The sequence below is a fragment of the Antrostomus carolinensis genome, unplaced genomic scaffold (assembly GCF_000700745.2).
Source record: "Antrostomus carolinensis isolate BGI_N321 unplaced genomic scaffold, ASM70074v2 scaffold2135, whole genome shotgun sequence".
NCBI lineage: Eukaryota > Metazoa > Chordata > Aves > Caprimulgiformes > Caprimulgidae > Antrostomus > Antrostomus carolinensis.
This window is the reverse complement of record NW_010316914.1, coordinates 14,522-33,970: the sequence shown is the minus strand read 5'-3', so window position 1 is coordinate 33,970 and position 19,449 is coordinate 14,522. Positions and strand designations below refer to the sequence as shown.

General features: G+C 38.3%; 1 protein-coding gene across 1 annotated transcript in view; it reads left to right on the top strand.

The window, feature by feature from the left end:
* Positions 1-13,992, top strand: part of HMGCLL1 (3-hydroxy-3-methylglutaryl-CoA lyase like 1) — a 56,036-nt gene extending 42,044 nt beyond the window's left edge. The window contains exons 7-8 of the mRNA XM_010168378.1: positions 8,756-8,881; positions 13,269-13,992. Of these exons, the coding sequence (XP_010166680.1) occupies positions 8,756-8,881; positions 13,269-13,382 (240 nt within the window). The 3' untranslated portion in view covers positions 13,383-13,992. The remainder of the gene's footprint in view (positions 1-8,755; positions 8,882-13,268) is intronic.
* Positions 13,993-19,449: the final 5,457 nt, after the last annotated feature.

Here is a 19,449-nt window from a genome sequence, read left to right as displayed (position 1 = left end):
CAGGATCTTCCATTTAGATATTGCCATGTATTTGTAAAGCACAGTGCAGTTCAGGTCTCAGATGAGAAAAAGCATAGGCAGCAATATGTGGTTCACTGCCTGAGTGTCCGACATTATCCAATAGTTAGGACATTTATTTAGAAGGAAGGTGAAGAAAAAACCTGAGCTTCGAGTCGGATATTACCACTGCTAGGCTATTGGATGTATTTGTGTTTGGATGTGTGTGTGGGGTTTTTTAGCTCCACAGCTGAATCTGCTCCATTTCTAAGTCTGCTAAATCTTTCTAGGATGGCTATTGACAGGTGAAAAAAAGTTTGCCTCTAGCCTACCTTGATTCCTATTAAATAGGTGAAATGGGAAGGAAGATGTTGTAATAGTTACAACAGTAACCTGAACAACTTTCTGAAAAGCATAGGTACTGACATCAGAGGAAAAGCCTTGGAAGCATGAGGTAGAAGCAGTAATCTACTTTAAATTTAATGTGCAACAGATCATTTAATACGTCGTTACTGCCATCATCTTTGTAATGGCAGCCAAAACCTTCAGCAGGCGTTCTGGTGTGTGACAGAGACAAGGGAGACTTGGATTGAAGGATATTTACCAATTTGTCCCTTGCTTTGTATATCACCACATCCAGGAGAAACAAGTGTAAGTCTAGTTGTGAAGACGTGAGTGGGAACAATACGAAAAGTCAGTTCTGAAAAAGTCATTTCACTCTAAAGCTCATTATACAGTTGAGATGGGAAGCACTGGGTGAAGCTGAATTACTTTTGAAAGAAAATGTTCTTCTACTATAACAGGCATCAATCAGCTACACAGAGGAAGACAAAGAGGCTGACCTTAGCTTACATGAAGAACCCATTAGAATTCCTGATGTTATGTTGGGTCCCCTCCACCCATGTTGGTCCATTGAGCTTCCCCAGCATCCATGCTAAGGAGTCAGTGCTGGTTTTCAGGCTGTGAAGACCACACGTGTTGTATGGGTGATCAGCCCCAGATAAGGAGCTGGTACTTTTGTAGGACTCCACAGCACATCTGGAGATGAGCCCCAGGGATGTACAGGAGGTCCTCATTTTTGCTGACTGGGTGGCAGGTGGATGTGATTTCAGAGATAATATGGGCAATGAAAGTCAAAACAAAGTGGGTTTTGTGGGTGGATGATGTTCCTGGCTCTAGGGGAGTCAGGTGCTGCTGTGTGAGGGCTCAGGCTGAATTGAAGTCAGATGGGATTTTAAATGCTGTTACCATTTTGTTCCTTTAGATACCTTGCTGCTGACATACCATAATACTACCATGGAATTAAATAGTTCTGTTCTGCTTTTCTAGCTTTCCTTTAAAGTGCTACAAATTTATTTTATGAAAATAGATGTTTTCTGCCACCCACCTATTTTGTTTGCTCATGGTGGTATGAGCTAGTGTCCTCTGCCACTTGGTGCATCATGCTGAAAGTGTTCTGTTTATACAAAGTGAGGGAAATTAGACCTCCAGGAACAGATTTGGCCGCCCACCTTAAGCTACACTAACCAAGACTGAACAAGAAGATCAAAAGAATTTGTAGTCTAGATGCCAATAAAAGAGGTAACTAAGATAAAGGAACTAGGTTTTGTGTTCCCTGAATGTCAGAAAAGTAGACTTTTCAGATACTGTGGTGCTCAGGTCAAATTTGTAATTTTCAGTGATGGATTCACATGTTTCTTGTTTGCCATGTGCATTTCAAATACTAGATCAGTGACTTTCCCTGATCTCCATAGCAGCACTCTGTCCTTTTTCAATATTGTAACTCACAGTGAAGTGCACTCTCTGCAGTCTCCATCTCAGCCATTACCTGTGGTTCCACCCTTCATTCAACTTGTTCTCAGCTGACATAATATATATATCATAATTCAGCCTTTATGATAATTCAGCCATTTTATTTTTGTGGGTATGTCTCTACTCCGCTTATCCTCTGTGAGCCATCCCTTACCAAGTGAGTGGATTTTTTTTCTTCATTGGACCTCCAGTGTCCAGCAAAATTTTCCTCTCCCAGTAACTTTACTATCAAGTTAAGTAATCTTTCTGTCTTCCCTGTCCATTCAAAGCCCTCAGTTTATTTTCAGGTTTATTTTTATTCATTTACACTGGCATGTAGCATGTGACAAAAACCCAGTTATCACCTGGCTGCAGGTAGGGCACAGACAACCTGACACAGTTGTTGTGTCTCTGGACTAGACGGTTCCCTCCCTGCTTACCCCAAAGCTGCCCTTTGCCTTTCCTCTCTGGTTCCCCCTTTCCCTCCAAACCCCAAGATTAATATCTTCTCTCATCTATCTGTTTAACTGGTCTTCTGACTGTGTCCAGACTTAAATCTATAATATGAATATCCTGCATTTTTCGATCAGATGGTTTCACAACGCATAGCAAGCAGACAAACTGTTAAACCACCAGAGGTTTACTTGAGAGCAGCAACTTCTGCTGAAGAGCATCTGGGGCAATAAGTACTTAGTTTAAATCATCAGCAGCTGAAATCTGGGAAACCTGGCAATGCCCTGGGTTGCCTGGGGAGGGAAGGAAGGGAGACTGGAAAGTCACTCAGTCCTCTGATGATCATCCCGTCTTCATGGGTTGCGACAAGACCTTGAATGTGTCTCCTGCTCCCCCTGCAGGTTTTCTGTTCCTTAGCGAGGGAGCAGCTCCAATTGTGTACAACCCCAAACTAGCAAACCCCTATTGTCTTGTAAATACGAATGAGCACACATTTTCAAAAAGGGAGCAAAAAATGTCTGCATAGACAATACTAAAAGTGATTTGTGAACATCTGCTTCCCAGTATTAATTTTGTTATAGTGTAATAAGATGTTGATTAGGACTTTCTAAGCTTTTCAAAATCTTAAAACCAGTCTGTCATGTTTAATAGCATCAATCTCCCCTAAACATCCATGAACATTCTCTGGAGAAGTGGTTCCACAACACAGATCTTTGCTGCTGGAGCCCACCGGTGAGAGGCTTTCTCTGCAGGTGGTGGGTGCACTGTCAACCAGAGACACAGATTTTCCAACTCAGTTTCAGAGAAACTGCTTCACAGTTCTCTACTGAGGTTACGGGAAAGACATGGTCAGCTGCTGCTCTGCTGACCCTCAGGCATTTTAGCTACCAGGCTGACCAGTTCCTGACAATGAGGTGGAACTGCCCTAAGTTTGTAACTAAGTCCAGACCGTGTGGTATCTTATGTTTCTCCTGTACCAAATTTGAGACTGCAAAGCTACAGGGATATCTGAGAGAAGCTCATGTTAGAATTATTGAATATTAGCATAACAAAGTGTTTTTCTTCCCCCAAACTTGTTCTCGGAAGTGACCAACCCCATTTTTCACTAAAACTTTCCAAAACAATCCAGCCTGGAGCAAAGACAAGGCATGGAAAATATAAGATCCAGCAGTTAAAGGCTGAAAAAGTAATAAACAACTGGAAGTAGTGCCTTATGATGGAAAGTGTTAGGGAACTTTAACTCTAGATGTCATTGCCAGCTTTGCTTATAATAAATGTGTCAGTAGCAATATAAAAAGATGTGTGCAATAAGTTAAAGGAATGCTGTATTAACCTATTTTATGCAGCTTGTCTGCCCACAAATTGCTTGCATCTCTGTATGTTTCAAGAGAAAACTTTTATTTGGGGGGCTGAATTTATTAATTTTATAACTAAATGAACTGGGAAATTATAGATTTTAATGTAACAGTGACACCCTGTGGTCAGTGGTGATGGAGATTACTCCAAAAAGTATTTTGTGATGCATTAATCTTTAGCAAGACCAGAAAGAAAAAGAAACAAGAAGGAAATGTAGTTAGCTTTCAGGGTTTTCCACAGAGAGATGTTGTCCCATTTTATTGCCTTATACGTAGAAATTGTATAGAAATTGCTCAAATACCAAAGTAATATTTATTTACATACAGTTGTCTTATTGAAATAAAGAGGAGTGGCAAGCCTTGATTTTAGACAGCTTGATAACATAACTCACAAAAGGGTCTGTATAGGCACAGCTGAAATAAAGAGGAGTGGCAAGCCTTGATTTTTGTCTCTTTACACTGCTGGCATAGTTAGCTATATTTCTATGGTTAGCTATATCTCTAGAGGAGAAGGAGTTGGCCTTGACGGCATACCAAGTAGGAGTGGGTAGCAGACTAATGCCAGAGAGACACAGCAACAGGACAGTGTCCACTACGCCAAGAGTGTCAGCTGGGCACTGGCAGGGCTGCAGGATCAAACAGTTGGAGGTATTGGTCTTGTGCTGCTTTCTGTGTGGACAGTCTTTGACCTAACGTGTGTCGGTCCCCCTTTTACTTCTTCCTCCCTTACTTCTCCCTTCCTTGAATAAATGATGAAGTAATATACTGGTATTTTGTCACATCTATGTGCACCTATCTTTAAGGCACTATGGTACTGAACTTTACAATGCTGTCGCCCCTAAACTTTCAAATCTTTTCCTATTTAATACCTATTTTATGCACACCTGAGATCCTCGATACTATGTTTTCAAAAGCTCGTAGTTTTAAAAAAAAACCCAACCAATTTATGAGAGACCTGGTTTATAGTTTATGGTTTATACCTCACACATCCTGGGAGTTACTGATGCTGATCTTGCCAGTTTTGAGAGAGAAACAAAGTTAACTTTCTGTCAGACAAAGCCAGATTTCAGTATCAGTAAGGAAGGAGACTGACTGTCCCAACAAGAAGTTATGGGGAGGTAGTAAAGCAAACTGAGAAACATGAAGCATTTATTATTCACTGGCAATAATGGTTTCCTGTTAAAACTGGATATTTGACAAAGGTGATGAATTTAATTCCTTGCTCTCTCACTAGGGAATTAGGAAGTTAGCATAGGACAGGAGCAAAAAGTCTCCTGCCTTCTCTAGAGAGTAAGCTAAAGCTAGCCAAAGCTAAGGTTTGGAAGGTGTTCAGGAACCACTGTCAGGAATTTAGTGATTATCAAAACTCTGCAAGTGTCAAAAAAGATTGGAGGACCAGAGTTGTCCTGGAAGCCAAGCCATTGTTCACCTACACATATGTCCATGTGTAAGCAGCGCAGTGAGTCCTCATCTAGGATTTATCCTACAAAGTAGCTGCAGTACAACTTCTCATGAATCTCAGCACAGTTTAGTTCCTGTCAGAAAGTGACAACGAGACTGTGGGCTTTTAAAGATCTCATATTGACAGTGAATGCTTTGCAGAGTTAGATTGCTGAAGGATTGAAACTCATTATCTCCTTTAAAAGCCTGACAAATACTGGACATGTGATAAAGGGAGAGGCCTTGTTTTACACATTGTGTCATTTTTTAGCTTTTATTTTAGAGCCTCTTATGCATTTAATGGCTCCAAAAGCAAAACAGCTTCATAGCTGCTCAAACTTGCAGAGAAGTTATTTATTAGGTGCTATTTTAGACTCAGTGCTTAGACAGGCTGGGCTGTAATATTAACCTCCAAATTAGTTAGTAGTGTTGCTGAAGGATGTTTCCCCACATCTGTTTTTAGCACTGTTGGAATGGAGCTTGGAGTATGGATTATTTAAGGACTTTTTAAATGGGACCACACAAGAGATGGACTGTAGTGATTCTGCACACGATTCTGTACTGCGAATGCAGAATTATGGTGGCATCACAAGTGTTAGTACAAGCATATCAAGAAATTAATATGTATATATATCCAATGCCTTTAGAAAACACACCCTTTTAATGCTGGCAGTATATTGTTTCTTGTTTCTCACAGTTGAAAGCCCTGTGAAGCATTGGAGCAGGCTACCTATAGTAATATAGGTGACATCCCACAGGAGGAGGTTCTTTCAGCTTTGAACTGGCAAACTTTTCTGGCTGTTCTCAGATGCCACTTTGTCACCAAATACAATTTCATTGATATTTTTCCCATTTTTGCACAAGTGTTTCATGAGATAATTCACTGGGGTTACAAAGTGACTGCTTTATATGCTACTAAAGCTGTTTCTGAGTCTGTTTGATCCTCCTTGGGAGTTTAACAGCTGTGGTATACCTCAGTACATTATTTGCCTATAGCTTTTATCCCCATGTAAAAGTTACCGAAAATAAGTACATCTAGAAGCATGCTCCAGCAGTTATGACATAAGCTGACAACTGGTGGGAAACTCCATGTAGGCCACTTTCTTCTACCTTTTCTTCCCTGAAATGGTATTTTCAGATGGAAATCTTAAAATCAGCGTGAAAGACCAGGCATGGTAGTGGGATGCATGTTTGCATCATACCAGCATTTCTACATGTTAGAAATCTCCCTTTTCTCTTCCCCAGGCCTTCACCATACCCTAGAGTCTTTCTGCTAAGAAGCCTTATTTGTGTATTTCTGCAGGAACACTTGCAAGCCCGACAGCTGCCACTGTGGAGCTTGAAGCAATGACTTCCAGAGTAAATGTATGAATCTTAGCAGCTAGTGCAAAAAGAGAGAGAATTTCCAGTTGAAAGCTATCATAAATGCATATCCTCTGTGTATTGGACACAGATGTGTTGTATAACACGTTTTCTGACCGGTGGGTTACACAAACAAAGTGTGTGACAAGTGACTGAAATGTGAAACATGTACTTTGGTGATTCACTCCATAATTCACAGATTAGTGTACTTTAAAATACAATATCCCTTCTTAGAGAGTCTCATTGTGTGAGCAATATTAAACAGTACTGTCTTGCCTGTCACAGTTGTGCATCTCAGCTTCTTTGAGGTCTTTATTACAGGCTTTGAGTGGCCACCTAGCTCAAGATAATGTTGCTTGCCTGAGAATAGGACCTAGGACAATGCTTCATTGGTTTACTGTTTATTATTGTCCTCCAGAAATCTTGGAACTTCAAAGAGCCTCTAAGACCAATGATAAAACTATGGAAAGCATGGTTAAAACTAGAAGCAAACACAACAAAACATTAGGAAAGTTTATTTCAGAACTGAAAAAACCCCCACTGATGGGTATGTTGGGAAAGGTGACTTGGTAACTGCAACATGCAGGACATCATCTTTTGCCTACCTTGCTGGGTAGCTGTATTTATGGCAGTGAAGTGGAAGCTGAGGCTCCCAGCCTAGCTTACAGGGACAGGTAAGCTCTCAGAAGGAGAGTAACAGAAATCAGCTCATTGTGCAGTCCAGCCTCTAACCTGATCTTACTGACTTGCAAATGTGAGTAACAGGTATGGTTTAGCCTCGTAATCTCTGCAGATCCAAAGTCAAAGTTGGAGTATTGAAAACTTATCTCTGCACAGGAACACCTGTCATGAATTTGAGCTGTAATTGCACCCTGATTCAGTCTGCCTGACTTCTAAATTTTGGTGATGTCTGCCTAAATTAGCCCTCTGGGGAGGAGGACCCTCCAGCGTACTTAAGGTAGAGAGAAGCTGGTGTTTTTGAAGAGCTGATGACCTTTCTGCCTAATATAATTGCCTGCCTCTGATTATCTCTAGAGCCTGAATGCCTCCAAAGGCATCTAATCTTCTTCAAGGAGAAGTCTGAAGAGCTTTCTTTAACAACGGAGACCCAGTGTCCTGGATCACACACCTAACATGTTAAAACAAAAAAATGTTTCTCAATTTCAGCATTATTTTAAAATCTAATCACAGAAGGATGAGGGTGCAAGAGCTCACTAAACAAATCAGTGGCAATCACAGACCCGATTCCTTTCCCTCCCTGACCAATCTCCTAGGGAAGGCTTTATCCCATAGGAAATTTAATATTATCTGTTGAGCAGAGTTGAGAACTGGCTTACTATTCTTTATCATGAATGTGCTGACAGAAGATCAGGAGAGAGAAGGAGCTTGGATGCAGTAGGAAGAAAATGAATATATCTATGGAGATCTTCCATGATATCCAAGCTATTTGGTTATTCCATGCGTCTTAAAAACTAGGCTTTTGAATGCTGCTCCAGGACTGCGCTAGGGTGTGAAATTTGCTATTTTGGGGGTTGTGTTTTCTTCTTGACTGGTGAATACAATAAACAAAGGGTCAGACTGACCAGGATAAAAGTTCTTCAACTTTTTATTTCCATTTGATTTAAACTCATGAACTCTTTAACAGATCTGCCAAAAGTTAATTCTTCCTCACATTGTGGTGTTCAATTTGGGTGAAAATACCTTGTAGTCTTCCTCTAAAACAAGAACAAAAAATTGTTTACATGATGGTTTCATGGTCTCTAATAAAGAGGAAAGAAAAGAAAATGAGAAGAGAGAAAATGCTAGGAGGGAAGTTCTTTGTGAAAAAATAGCCAATAATACAAAACACATTAATACAAAACACATTTTAGAGGGCAAATGTCATCCCAAAATCTTTTGGATGACACATTAAATCAGATGCTAATATTAAGACTACCAACTTGCAAAGAATTATACTATACATATGCTTAAAATTGCATATTTCAGTAAACACATTGATTGTATTTGGTTGCATGTAAGCCTTTGCAGGAATAGATGCAGGCTACTTGAAAACATCTAGAGAGATAAAGAGAGAGAAGACATAAAACTCTGGCTCTAAAACAGCAACCATCTTATCTGCCAAAATCACATGTAATGGACCGTTAGTTCTCTGTTCCACGTACTGTGTTTGAAGAGTCTCACCTTATAAAGATGTCAAGACTAACAAACACCATTATAAGGAATTCCCTCCAAGAAACACTTCCTTTTGTGAAGAAATGTGTGTTTTATCCATGCTAACTAGTATGTATAGCTTACTATCTATGAATAATTATAAATAATATTCTGTGCTGATGTTGCATTTTTACATTGTCTTCCAGATGGGAGTTGCTGTAGTGGATTCATCAGTTGCAGGACTGGGTGGTTGTCCCTATGCAAAAGGTGCTACTGGAAATGTAGCCACAGAGGATGTGATATACATGCTTAATGGTCTGGGGATCAATACAGTAAGAGATTTTTACTTTCTAATTAAGACGTTAAGGAAAACTAAAATATTTTTCTTGAAAACATACAATACCTACCTGACAATTACTTGTGAACAAAACGTTTTTGCAAACTCAGTGTTTTAACATGGCTTGATCCATAACATGAATGCTGTTGTCTTCCCTATCAATTTAGAGTAAAACTGGTTTTGACAGGAATTTGAATAACCCCCCTCTCCCTACCTGGAGCCATGAATAGCTCAGTAGCAACTGCTTTGAATCATTGCTCTGCCCTAGTAACCACAAAAAATCAATACTGTAGATATTGCCTCAGAAGGCTGATCAGCTCTGTGATGGAAAGATTGAGCAGACCTCAGCTTTTTTCACAGAGCTTTGGATTTGGTTCATAGTGCTTATTGTTGTCAATTTTTGTGGCTTCAAAGTAGAAAAAAATTATGACATTTGGAACCCAAGCACAGGACATTGCTATTTCTTAGGTATCTAGTTAATATATTTCAAAATTGTACAAAATCTGTTTACTAGCTAGCAGACTTCACAGTCATTTTTTCTTTCTAGCCCTGTTCTTGGAGGAGCGGGCAAAGCAGCTTATCTATACTGAAATGCATTTTAATGAACCTTGCCAGTGAGCATCCACACTTCAAGAGCACCCATTTAGTATCCCTGGCTTGGTTGGCATGTTAATTATTCTGTGTTCCTGGGAACCAGGTAATGCTGCCTTCTCCAAAGAATGTGCTCTTTGGTCTTCCTGTTGGTCATCATTGTTCTGGAAATGTGGCTTAATGAGTTTGTACTAACTCAAGCAATACAATGACTTTATTTTTAACTTAGCCATAGACTTTGAAAGTCAAGCTCAAAGGAGAACATATTAAGAGCTGCCAGAACTGAACATGTGTGGTTTGTATTAAACTACTGCAGAAAGAAATCGAAAAGCCTGATAACTGAAATATAATGATCTGAATTACTGGGGGGCTTATTACTTGTCTGTTGGTTACAGTTCAGTGTGGCATTCATGCTGACTGAGTTCTTGACATAAAAGGATCATGGAGCCTCTGAATTGTACTTCATATTCAGTACCTTACAGACTTCACTGTAATGTTTCTCTGCTTTCATGTGCTTCTTGAGGAGTTCTGGGTAGACATCAGATACCTGTTTAGGAAAGGTTTAATCACAAGTGGCCATTGTACAAGTGGACTCTGTTTTGAACTGTTCATATGTGCTTTGGGGTAACTTTTTTAATGAAGAAGTTGTTTATTCTTTTGAAACAACACAGTTGTCTGGAATAAGGAGGAGGAATCATGCATTTCACTTTACATAGCTGTGCACCTTAGACTTAGACTTTCAGTATAGTCTTTCCTTGGGCAAAATACCCACTGACTTCAATTAAATCATCAATTAAATATTAAAAATATTAAATATCATTAAATATTAAAAATATAAAAATAGCCTGATAAATGGAATATACCTTGTTCCAGGCTTCTTGATAAGATTTATTAATCTCTTAATGATCTGGTGTCCAAGCAGGAATCTTGCTTGTCCTAAAGGTGGATGCCAAATCCCATGGAGATAAGAATCTTACCATCAAAAGTCTAGTTCTCCTTTTTTTTTTCTTTTCTTTAATTTTAGATTATGACATAGGAAAACACAAGTCTTTGCTTCTTGACCCTTTTCTGGCCCATTAAGAAAAGAGTGGTTTACTGGATGAGAGACACAGAGCCTCAAAATTATTATCTTAATATATGAGCTTTGGTCTTTGCACTACTGGTTGTTTTTGGTACCATGGCCAATTCTGTAAAATCATTATTGCAAAAATCTATTAAAATGTCCCTTTTTATGTAATGACACAAAACAATTATAATTACTAATGCTGTCCATTTGCAAGGAACACTTTCTCCTGTTCTTCTCAGCTATGCACTAAAGCTTTCATTTTGTTGACTGAAGTCACTTAAAGTGTCAGCCAGAGGATGAGCAGTGTTTAAGTGCACATTATTGAGTTCAAATTGACTAGATACATCAAAATAATAATTAATGCTTGTTCTATACTGTTCTTTAGAACACGTAACCAAGAAGTGACGTGTGAAATTAATCTCTAGCAGGCTAAATGTGAAATAATTTTCTAGCAGAGAAAAGAGATTTATTGGTTGTACCACAGTAATGGATAGATAATTATGTCATAGATCATTAATGCTTACAAAACTTTGTAGGGAGAAATGTACTTTCCAAAAACAGTACTTTACAGTACATGTACTGTACATGTACTTGATAGAAAACAGTTTCTATATGGTTCCTATGTAATTACAGTAGAAGCACTTGTGCTTAGAATGCCTTCAAAGTGCTTGGCAAACAATAAGCCTTTCTGAGAAGCAGCTAAGTACTGTTAGCCTCACATTACTGACACCGAAACCAAAGTTCAGAGGTATAATAGACTTGGTATTTATGAATGCTGAATGAGAACTGATTAATTGAAGTCAATGGGAATTAAAGGATTTCACCTTCTGGCAGAAGGTTTTCTGACTTAAGACACTTATCCAAGTTCATAGATACTATTGGAGGTACCTGTCTTTCTGTTTCATGGTTTCATTCCTCGATGTCAAGGAATGATTCTGGATATATGGAGTGGTTACCAAGTACACTTAAGTGCATTTCTGAGTATCTATCTTAAGACATTTTGACACAACAACCTTAAAAACACCTGTCACTTCTCTTTTCCCATCCCCATCTGTGAGTCATGCTTGTGAATTCTGGGTTTTGTGCCCTCATGGTAATCCTCTTTGGTTCATGACACTTAGAGAATCATAGAATGGTTTGGGTTGAAAGGGACCTTAAAGATCATCTAGTTCCAACCCCCCTGCAGTGTAAAAGGCAGAGATGCTTATATTCCATTTGATGAATGTGCACTGTGAACATATGTATCTTATCAATACATATCACAGTGATGAAAATGTGATTTTTGCATAGTTTGGGGTTTTTATTTTGCCATCTTCCATAATCTAACTACCAAGTATGTCTACGGTGGTACGTTTCACATTTCTTCCTAGTAAAAATCCACAGAATGCTCTAAGGATTTTTTAGATTTCAACATGTGCAATAGTTCTTTACAAACTAAGCCTAAGTAATGACCAATAAAGGCTAAACAGAATGATCTGAAATAACCCTTGTTATAACTGTATTAAAATGAGACAGCTCTAAAAGGATGCCTTTGAACAATATGTTTTAGATGGTGCTATACATTAGAGCTGATTGTAAACTTTGAAGCATATTTTTCAAATTAAAAATGTTTTTGATTATGTTTCTGTGAAGTAATTTCTATTCTCATTAACATTTTTAGCCAAAATGAAAAAGGCATTTTCCAAAAATTAAAGAGGCAAAGTTTACGGTAGAACATGGAAATAAGTGCAAGATCCTTTTAAAGGATTAAGTATCTACATCAGATCTAGGTCTTTTAGTGTGTAAAACCATAATTATTATGAAAGTGTATTTTTGGTGCAATACATCTTGTACGCTTTAGTGTTGAGTAGCACACACTTCTCCCAGTTTTATGTGACTGTCAGTGTATTGGTAGTTCAAGGTCCCTTTTTTCATCCCTTCTACAGGAACTTTACTGGCTTCTAAATTCCAGTCTTGGGAGCAAGTACTTACATCACTTACACAATCTTACTTTGAAACTTTTACTATACATGAGTAATCCAGGAGACTAATAACAAAGTATTTTTTTCCTCTTTAATCAGTGATCTGATTCAATTTTAGCAATCAAGCAGTACTGATATGTATCTTATGTTAGTTAAAAACCATTTGATTGCACAAGGAACATTTTTTTTACAACGGCAGAACAAGCAGCTATAATGTTTTGCTCAGTTGGGCTAGCAATGTAAATTGTAATTTTGCATTGGAAGGGACTTCCTCAAGAAGATTATATTTATTCAAGAGAATTCAGGATCCCATTTTTCACTGCTCAGTTGCCAGTACAAGTGTCTTTCCTCCATTTTCCTTAGCTGCAATTAGGATACTTTTAGGCATGGAGTTTCTTAGTGTTGGGTGGTAAATAAATACAGCACATATGTAGACACTGTATTTTTCTTTCAACTTCTTCTATTTGTTATTCCAATTCTTTATTCCAGATTCTTTTGAGTTGGAAAGATATTACTAGAGTATTAGGTCCACTACTTTTTGGATAAGAAGTCACCCTCAAAGTGGTAGAGCCTTCCAAACAACTGGGAGCTGTGACTATCATGTATGTCACTGTAACTCTACTGATCTCCATTACTGACCGATGACATGCATCAGGACCTTTGTTTGCAAAAATAAGACCTGGGTGGGAGCAAAAAAACCATAGAGTTTAAGCATTTTCAGTATATGCATTTATTATTGTTAATATTTTTCACCTCTTTTTTAGGGAGTAAATCTTTATACAGTGATGGAAGCTGGAAACTTCATCTGTACAGCTTTGAACAAGAAAACAAACTCAAAGGTTGCACAAGCTTCCTTCAATACTGGAACTGTCAATTAAATGGATTTTTTTTTGCAGCTTAATTACATTTGTCATCTACTTTGACCAAGGGCATTTATATCAAGAAAACAAATATAAGAAAACCATTTCAGCAAAAACCCAAAATAGAACCCATATATAATTTTTTTATTATGGGAAGAGTTATTGTACTGTACTGACTTGTCAAGAATTGTCTGATTTGTAAGTAAGAAATAAATGACTGTAGTACATAACCCTGAGCTTGCTACTTCTGCAGATGAGAAAAATGTATGAACACCAAGACATTTTACCATGTTTTAAGTTGAATTTTAGGTCTTTTCAGGAAAAATGCATTGAAACAGTGAATACATAGTTAATTTTTAATCAAGATTACTTTTAGAACAGTACAAATATTTGCAGTAGTTTCTGAGATCCCACACTGTGTGTGGCCATTCTGTTATGTGTTTTATTTGTCTGAATCTTTAGTTTTCATTTGTCAAGTCAGTTGTGTTATGAACATGGAGCCAAATCTGAATTCACCATAAGAATTTTTTAGCAATAGCACTTTTTAATATTTGTTTCATTTAACATCTGTTAAATATATGAATGACTTTATCTTGTTCCAAGACTTTGTGGTGAATGGCAGTCTGCCACATCCTCCAAATCTAATGCAAATTTCCTTATTTGTTACATATGTTAAATTTGTTGTAGTTGCTTTTTTTGTCAACTTTATTAAAATGTAATTGTATGAAGTGATTAAGAATTGGCAAGGTTTTCAGCCATCATTCGGGGCAGTAGTAGTGTAGAAGGGGCTAAACTTTTGTCCAAGGTCTCATTGAACAGTTTGATTTTTTATTCCATATTGACATTCTCACTTATAAGTCACAAATTTTTGAGGATAATAATATTCTACTGGACTAGCTTATGCAAAGGAAACCACTTAAATTTTGTATTTTTGCTCTACTGATAGTGATACTTTACTTTTCAATGTCTTAGTTCATCAAGATGCCAGTGAACTGCATTGTTATTTTTAGATCAATAATGGACAAATTAAAAGAAGAGCCTTATTCTATCTATAAACTGTTCAAATATGCCATGAAAATATTGTCATTTTTTCAGTCTGAAACATCAGTACTGTAATTGGTTGGTTGTGTAGGATCCTCCTGTAATTCTGTGTACTTATCTTGATTTTTGCTGAAAATAGCCTGTTATTGTGAAAGTCCAAAACCCTGAACAATGATCTTTTTCCACATTCTTAATTTTCCTCCAAAATATGAAAGATTGAGAAAGATAAGATGAAAGAAAGGGAAAGATAACATGTAAAGAAGTAAAAGCTGAATAATTTTTGTCTGGAACTCAACTCTGCCAACTTTCAGCTGAGTCTCAGCTTGCCTTTGAAATTCTGAAGTAAACTTCTGAGATCTTTTAGCCAGTATTGTAGTTTAGAATTGATACAGCTTAAGAAAGTAAAACTTTGCATGCCAGGTAACTCAAAGCTATAAATTTGATATAAAACTCCATCCAGCTTATGCTGCAATGGTAGTCAAAACTATAAACTACACTGTTTCACTCTTCTCATGACAAGAGTCAAAGAATAAGCAAAGAAATGTGTTCAAGTGAGGCAGGAAATATCTTGCCTATAAGTCCAAAATACTAAATCACACCCCTTCCTGTGTTATTGAGTGAGAAGATTTTCAAGTACTCTTAAAGGCATGAACACCCTGATTTGCCTGGCCTACTCTGGATGGATGGTTCAGTCACCACAGAAAATGCTCCAGCCTCATTTTTCCATGTTTCACCTGGGGTTTTGTTATTTAGCAGCCACTATGGCTCATATACCAAAACTTGAAGTTTAATAAAACCAAGTGTTGAACCATTCACAGATTTTAAATTCTGTAATGGATTAGATCCAATGAAGAAGTGAGGAAGTACTACTGCAGCAGTACTTAGACTGTACGTAGTCTAATAATTAGTAGTTAAGCCTAAATGAGATGCCAGAATTGACATGCTAAAGACTCCCTAAATCGTGTGCCGTTTACCCTTGGAGGTGACTAACCACACGGTAATACTTTCCTGTTTAACAATAACATTTCCTCTTTAGTTTCCTCCTGTGCAGGCACAGAAGTAGTTCATTTTGAGCTAAGGTGTGGAGATCTCATGTAGGGCCTGATGAGTGTTCTTCCATCCAAGATCCCATGAGCATGTTTAATCGACATGAATAAGACTGAGCTTCTCACAGAAAGTGAAGTCACTCCTTGGAAAAAAGTGGTTGTGATGCAAACCACCTTTTAAATACTAGCCTGAATGTTGGGCTAAACAACTGATCTGAGATTAGCTTGCTACTCAGCCTGAGGAGATTTAAATGCACATTTCTTGGCATCCTAATCAATGGATCTAACCACCACGCTATATCAGAATTGAAAAAGAATGCACTTTCTAGTAAATCTAAATCAAGTTGTGCCACTTTGTAGGATGGAATTAAAAATTCCTGAGACCAGAAAGATTACAAGAAAAAAAATGCCTCTGGAATAGATAAGAGTTTTTTTCCTTGAAGATGATGCTGAGGGCTTCAACTATAGGCCAAGTTAGGAACTGAACTGATACTGTCTAGTGATTTTTTTTTTTTTTTTTTTTTGTAAGAATACTAACTACAACATCTTAGATAAAAGTGAGTGGTTTTTCTATTACCACAACTTTTGTGTTAAATAAAATATATTTGTAGAATGTAAACTATAGAATAAAATAGGCATCTCTGCTCAGTTCTTTGAAAGCGGTAGATGTCTATGTTCGTAACTACCATGAAGGATTGCTAACTTTGGCACTAGGAAACCCTTACACTCTGAAGGAGTTTTCAGATATGCCTCTGCATAGTGCATCCTCAGCTTCTCAGCATCTGGACTGTCCAGTTTGCAGTTCTGAGACTCTTAAAAGTCTCTACGCAGTGAAACAGGGTACCTATTAAATCACGGGGATGAACAACTTAAAATGCCTCAGTTCTTTATTGGATCTGTTTTAGAAGCTGCTTGGGAGCTTGCAGAGAACCTTGAATGCAGGTCTGTTATTCTGTAATGATGTGAGCATTGGAAAAGATGAGCAGTCACATCTGGAGCCCGTGCTTTACCCGCACATTCAGCTTCAACCACATTGTGAATTATAGTGATCCAGGGTGGAGGTCACAGACAAATAGATTGTTTGTCAGGATTGTCACAAGGGGGGGAAGAAACATAGAGCCAGATTCAAAAAAAAAACAGTGTTTATGTGCCAAAAGTGCCACCTGGGATGAATTTAGGCCTGTGGGTCCAGATGAGCAATCCCCACAAAATCCTTTTTTACTTATAGTGTGACTGAGAATCCTGAGACATCTCATGTTGTCGCTACTAAAATTTGTTAGGCATGTGAAGTGCTGCTGCTCTGCTTTCCTGGGCTGGCATCGTTTTGAGTGTGCAGAGCATTTTAACACCTAATCTTTGGCTTCACAAAATAGGCATATATTACCCTTAAGATCAAGGGCTAAGCCAGTAGCTATGCCATGAGTATAAGTCAATCACATAAACAGCTTTGAGTTAAGCACATAATAAAGCAGTTGAGACTACATCCCTTTAAAAATGTGGCAAGAACTGTAAGTGATGTCATGGCACTGGAGGTGGTTTCACCCTTTTGACTTGCAGCCAAATCCAGTCGCTCTCTCACTCTCCCCCCACCCCGCCCCAGGGAGTAGGGGAGAGAATTGGAAGGATAAGGGCAAGGAGACTCGTGGATTCAGATGAAAACAATTTACTAATTGAAATAAAATAATAATGATAATAACTAATAACAGAGTATACAAATGAGTGATGCACAGTGCAGTTGCTCACCACCCGCCCACTGATGCCCAGCCTGTGCCAGCCAGTGATCCTGGAGCAGAGACAGTCCTGAAACTGAAACTGCAATCTCAGAAGAGCAAGCCTGGGTGATTCCCAATTAGATACCCCTGTCTTCTGATCAGCCCTGGTTAATATACTGAGCATGACGTGATATGATATGATATGGAATATCTCCTTGGCACATCCAAATGTCAATTTGGAGTTTTGCCAATTACTGTGCTTCTCCCCTCCCAGTCCTTTCCACCTGTGAACCAACCAAACGCGATGACCCTGAGCTCCAGCAGCAACTAAAACATTAGTACTTTATCAACATTCTTTTCATAACAAATCCCACACTGAAACTAAAACACAGCTGTTCTTGCTACTAAGAAAATTTACTCTATCCTAGCAAAATGAGGACAGCGCTACTGCTCTCCAGTGCTTCTGAACTTCTAAATTTTATGCTTCTATTAAGAGTGACCCACCACTAGATGTGTCTTCGCTTTTAATCCCTATCAGTGTCCCCCACCAAGTACATTGCTGTCACTTCACCCTGAAGTAACCCTCTGGCTGCAGAAGGCTTGCATCCAGGTGTTTGGCTTCCATGAGCAGGTTTTCCTATTACTATGTTATTATGAAAATTGTGTATTTGTTGAAAGGTACCAATAAAAAGCAACAGAGTGCTGAATATCATGATCATACTGTTGGAATGTGGGGACATGCTGTCTCCCTGTCTGTCTTGCTGGTGGTCCTCTGTAAATGCTGAAAAGGGGATAGCATAAACTCTGAGACCCTGCAGAAGGAGAGAAGATACGCTTATTGACTGCTCTCCTGGAGTCCTAGTGGAGACAAATAGATGCACCAACATATTTACTTCAGTCCTTTGGAGACTTTCTTCTGTAGTTCACTGTACCAGAGTCACTGCAGAGATCTCACAGAACAACATGGAGATCATCTGTCTGTCTTGTGCTAGGGCCATGGAGTATGTAATCTGGAGTTCCCAGGGTAGTCTCTGCTCTGTGCCCTGGTCTGAACCTGTGAAAGTTCAACAGCTGACCAATGTCATATTGCTGGAATTTTCTTTAATACTTTCACAGTAGTTTTTTCTTATTTTCATGTTGTTGACAATAGCTTTTTTGTCTGCTCAAGATTATGTCTTTCTAAAGACATGGCTGGTGTGCTTTTTTGGAGGAGAAGTTGATCAGTGCCATTAGTAATGTGCATAATTGTTCTTCAGTGCCTTTCACAAGACACCAGTGACATGAATCCTGTACATGGATAGTGCTAATGTCTTCCAGGAGCAGCTTGCTTTGTAGTTTAAACTTTTATGTATTAGGGCAACTTGGCTCTGGACCAGCACTTTAATGTTTCATTTTCATGTATAACCAGAGTTTATGGAAATAACAAGTGAATATTCTGGTCTTGTGAATAAGTCCAGAGAGGCTTTGGCTAATTTTCCTTTCTTAATAGCATCGTTTGAGTTCATAAAACTTTTATTATTGTAAGTAGGAGTCACAAAATGAAGACTGCAGGTCTGTGAGGTAAAATTCCTGTGTTTGGGATTGATGCTGTTGAAATGAAATCATACTTGTCCAAAGAGTTAGTGTGAATGTATGATCTGCCAATTTTTTCAGTTATTTTTAAGAGGTAGAAATATTGTTTAGTTACTGTGATACCTGAAAATGAGTATTCTCTGCCACTGATTTTTTCTATGATTTCTCAGACTGCCTTAAGTTCTCTTTATTGATTCTGAAATGTCTAGAGAACTGACTGAACAGAAGAATCAGTCTGGAGAAGTGCATGAAAGACACTTGTTTTCCTGTCCTTGACTTGCTGATTGATGTTTTTCTTTTGTTATGTTATATTTTTGAAGATTATTTTTCTCTCCGGTCCTGCTCTAATGCAGTGTTGATCTTCATGGCTGCAATAACACAGCAGGCAGAAGGACTACAGCCAAAGTCAACTTAGTCCTGTGAAACTGATGTCAAAGAGATGATATATTTGTTAAGGAATTGTCACGTACCCTCTTGGTTAAATGCATTTGTGATTTTGCAATATGTGACGGTAGAGCTGAAATAAAGTTTGTCTCAGTGTTTATTGAAACTGATACACTCACGTATTACACCAGATTCAACAGCTCTGACTGACCGCCTCACACATATGGCATTGGCAAATATAAGCTGTCACTCTGACATGTATGCCTCTGTTGACTTTGTTACCTCGTAATCCATTTGGAGTGCATTTTCTTGGGATTACCTTTTTATCAG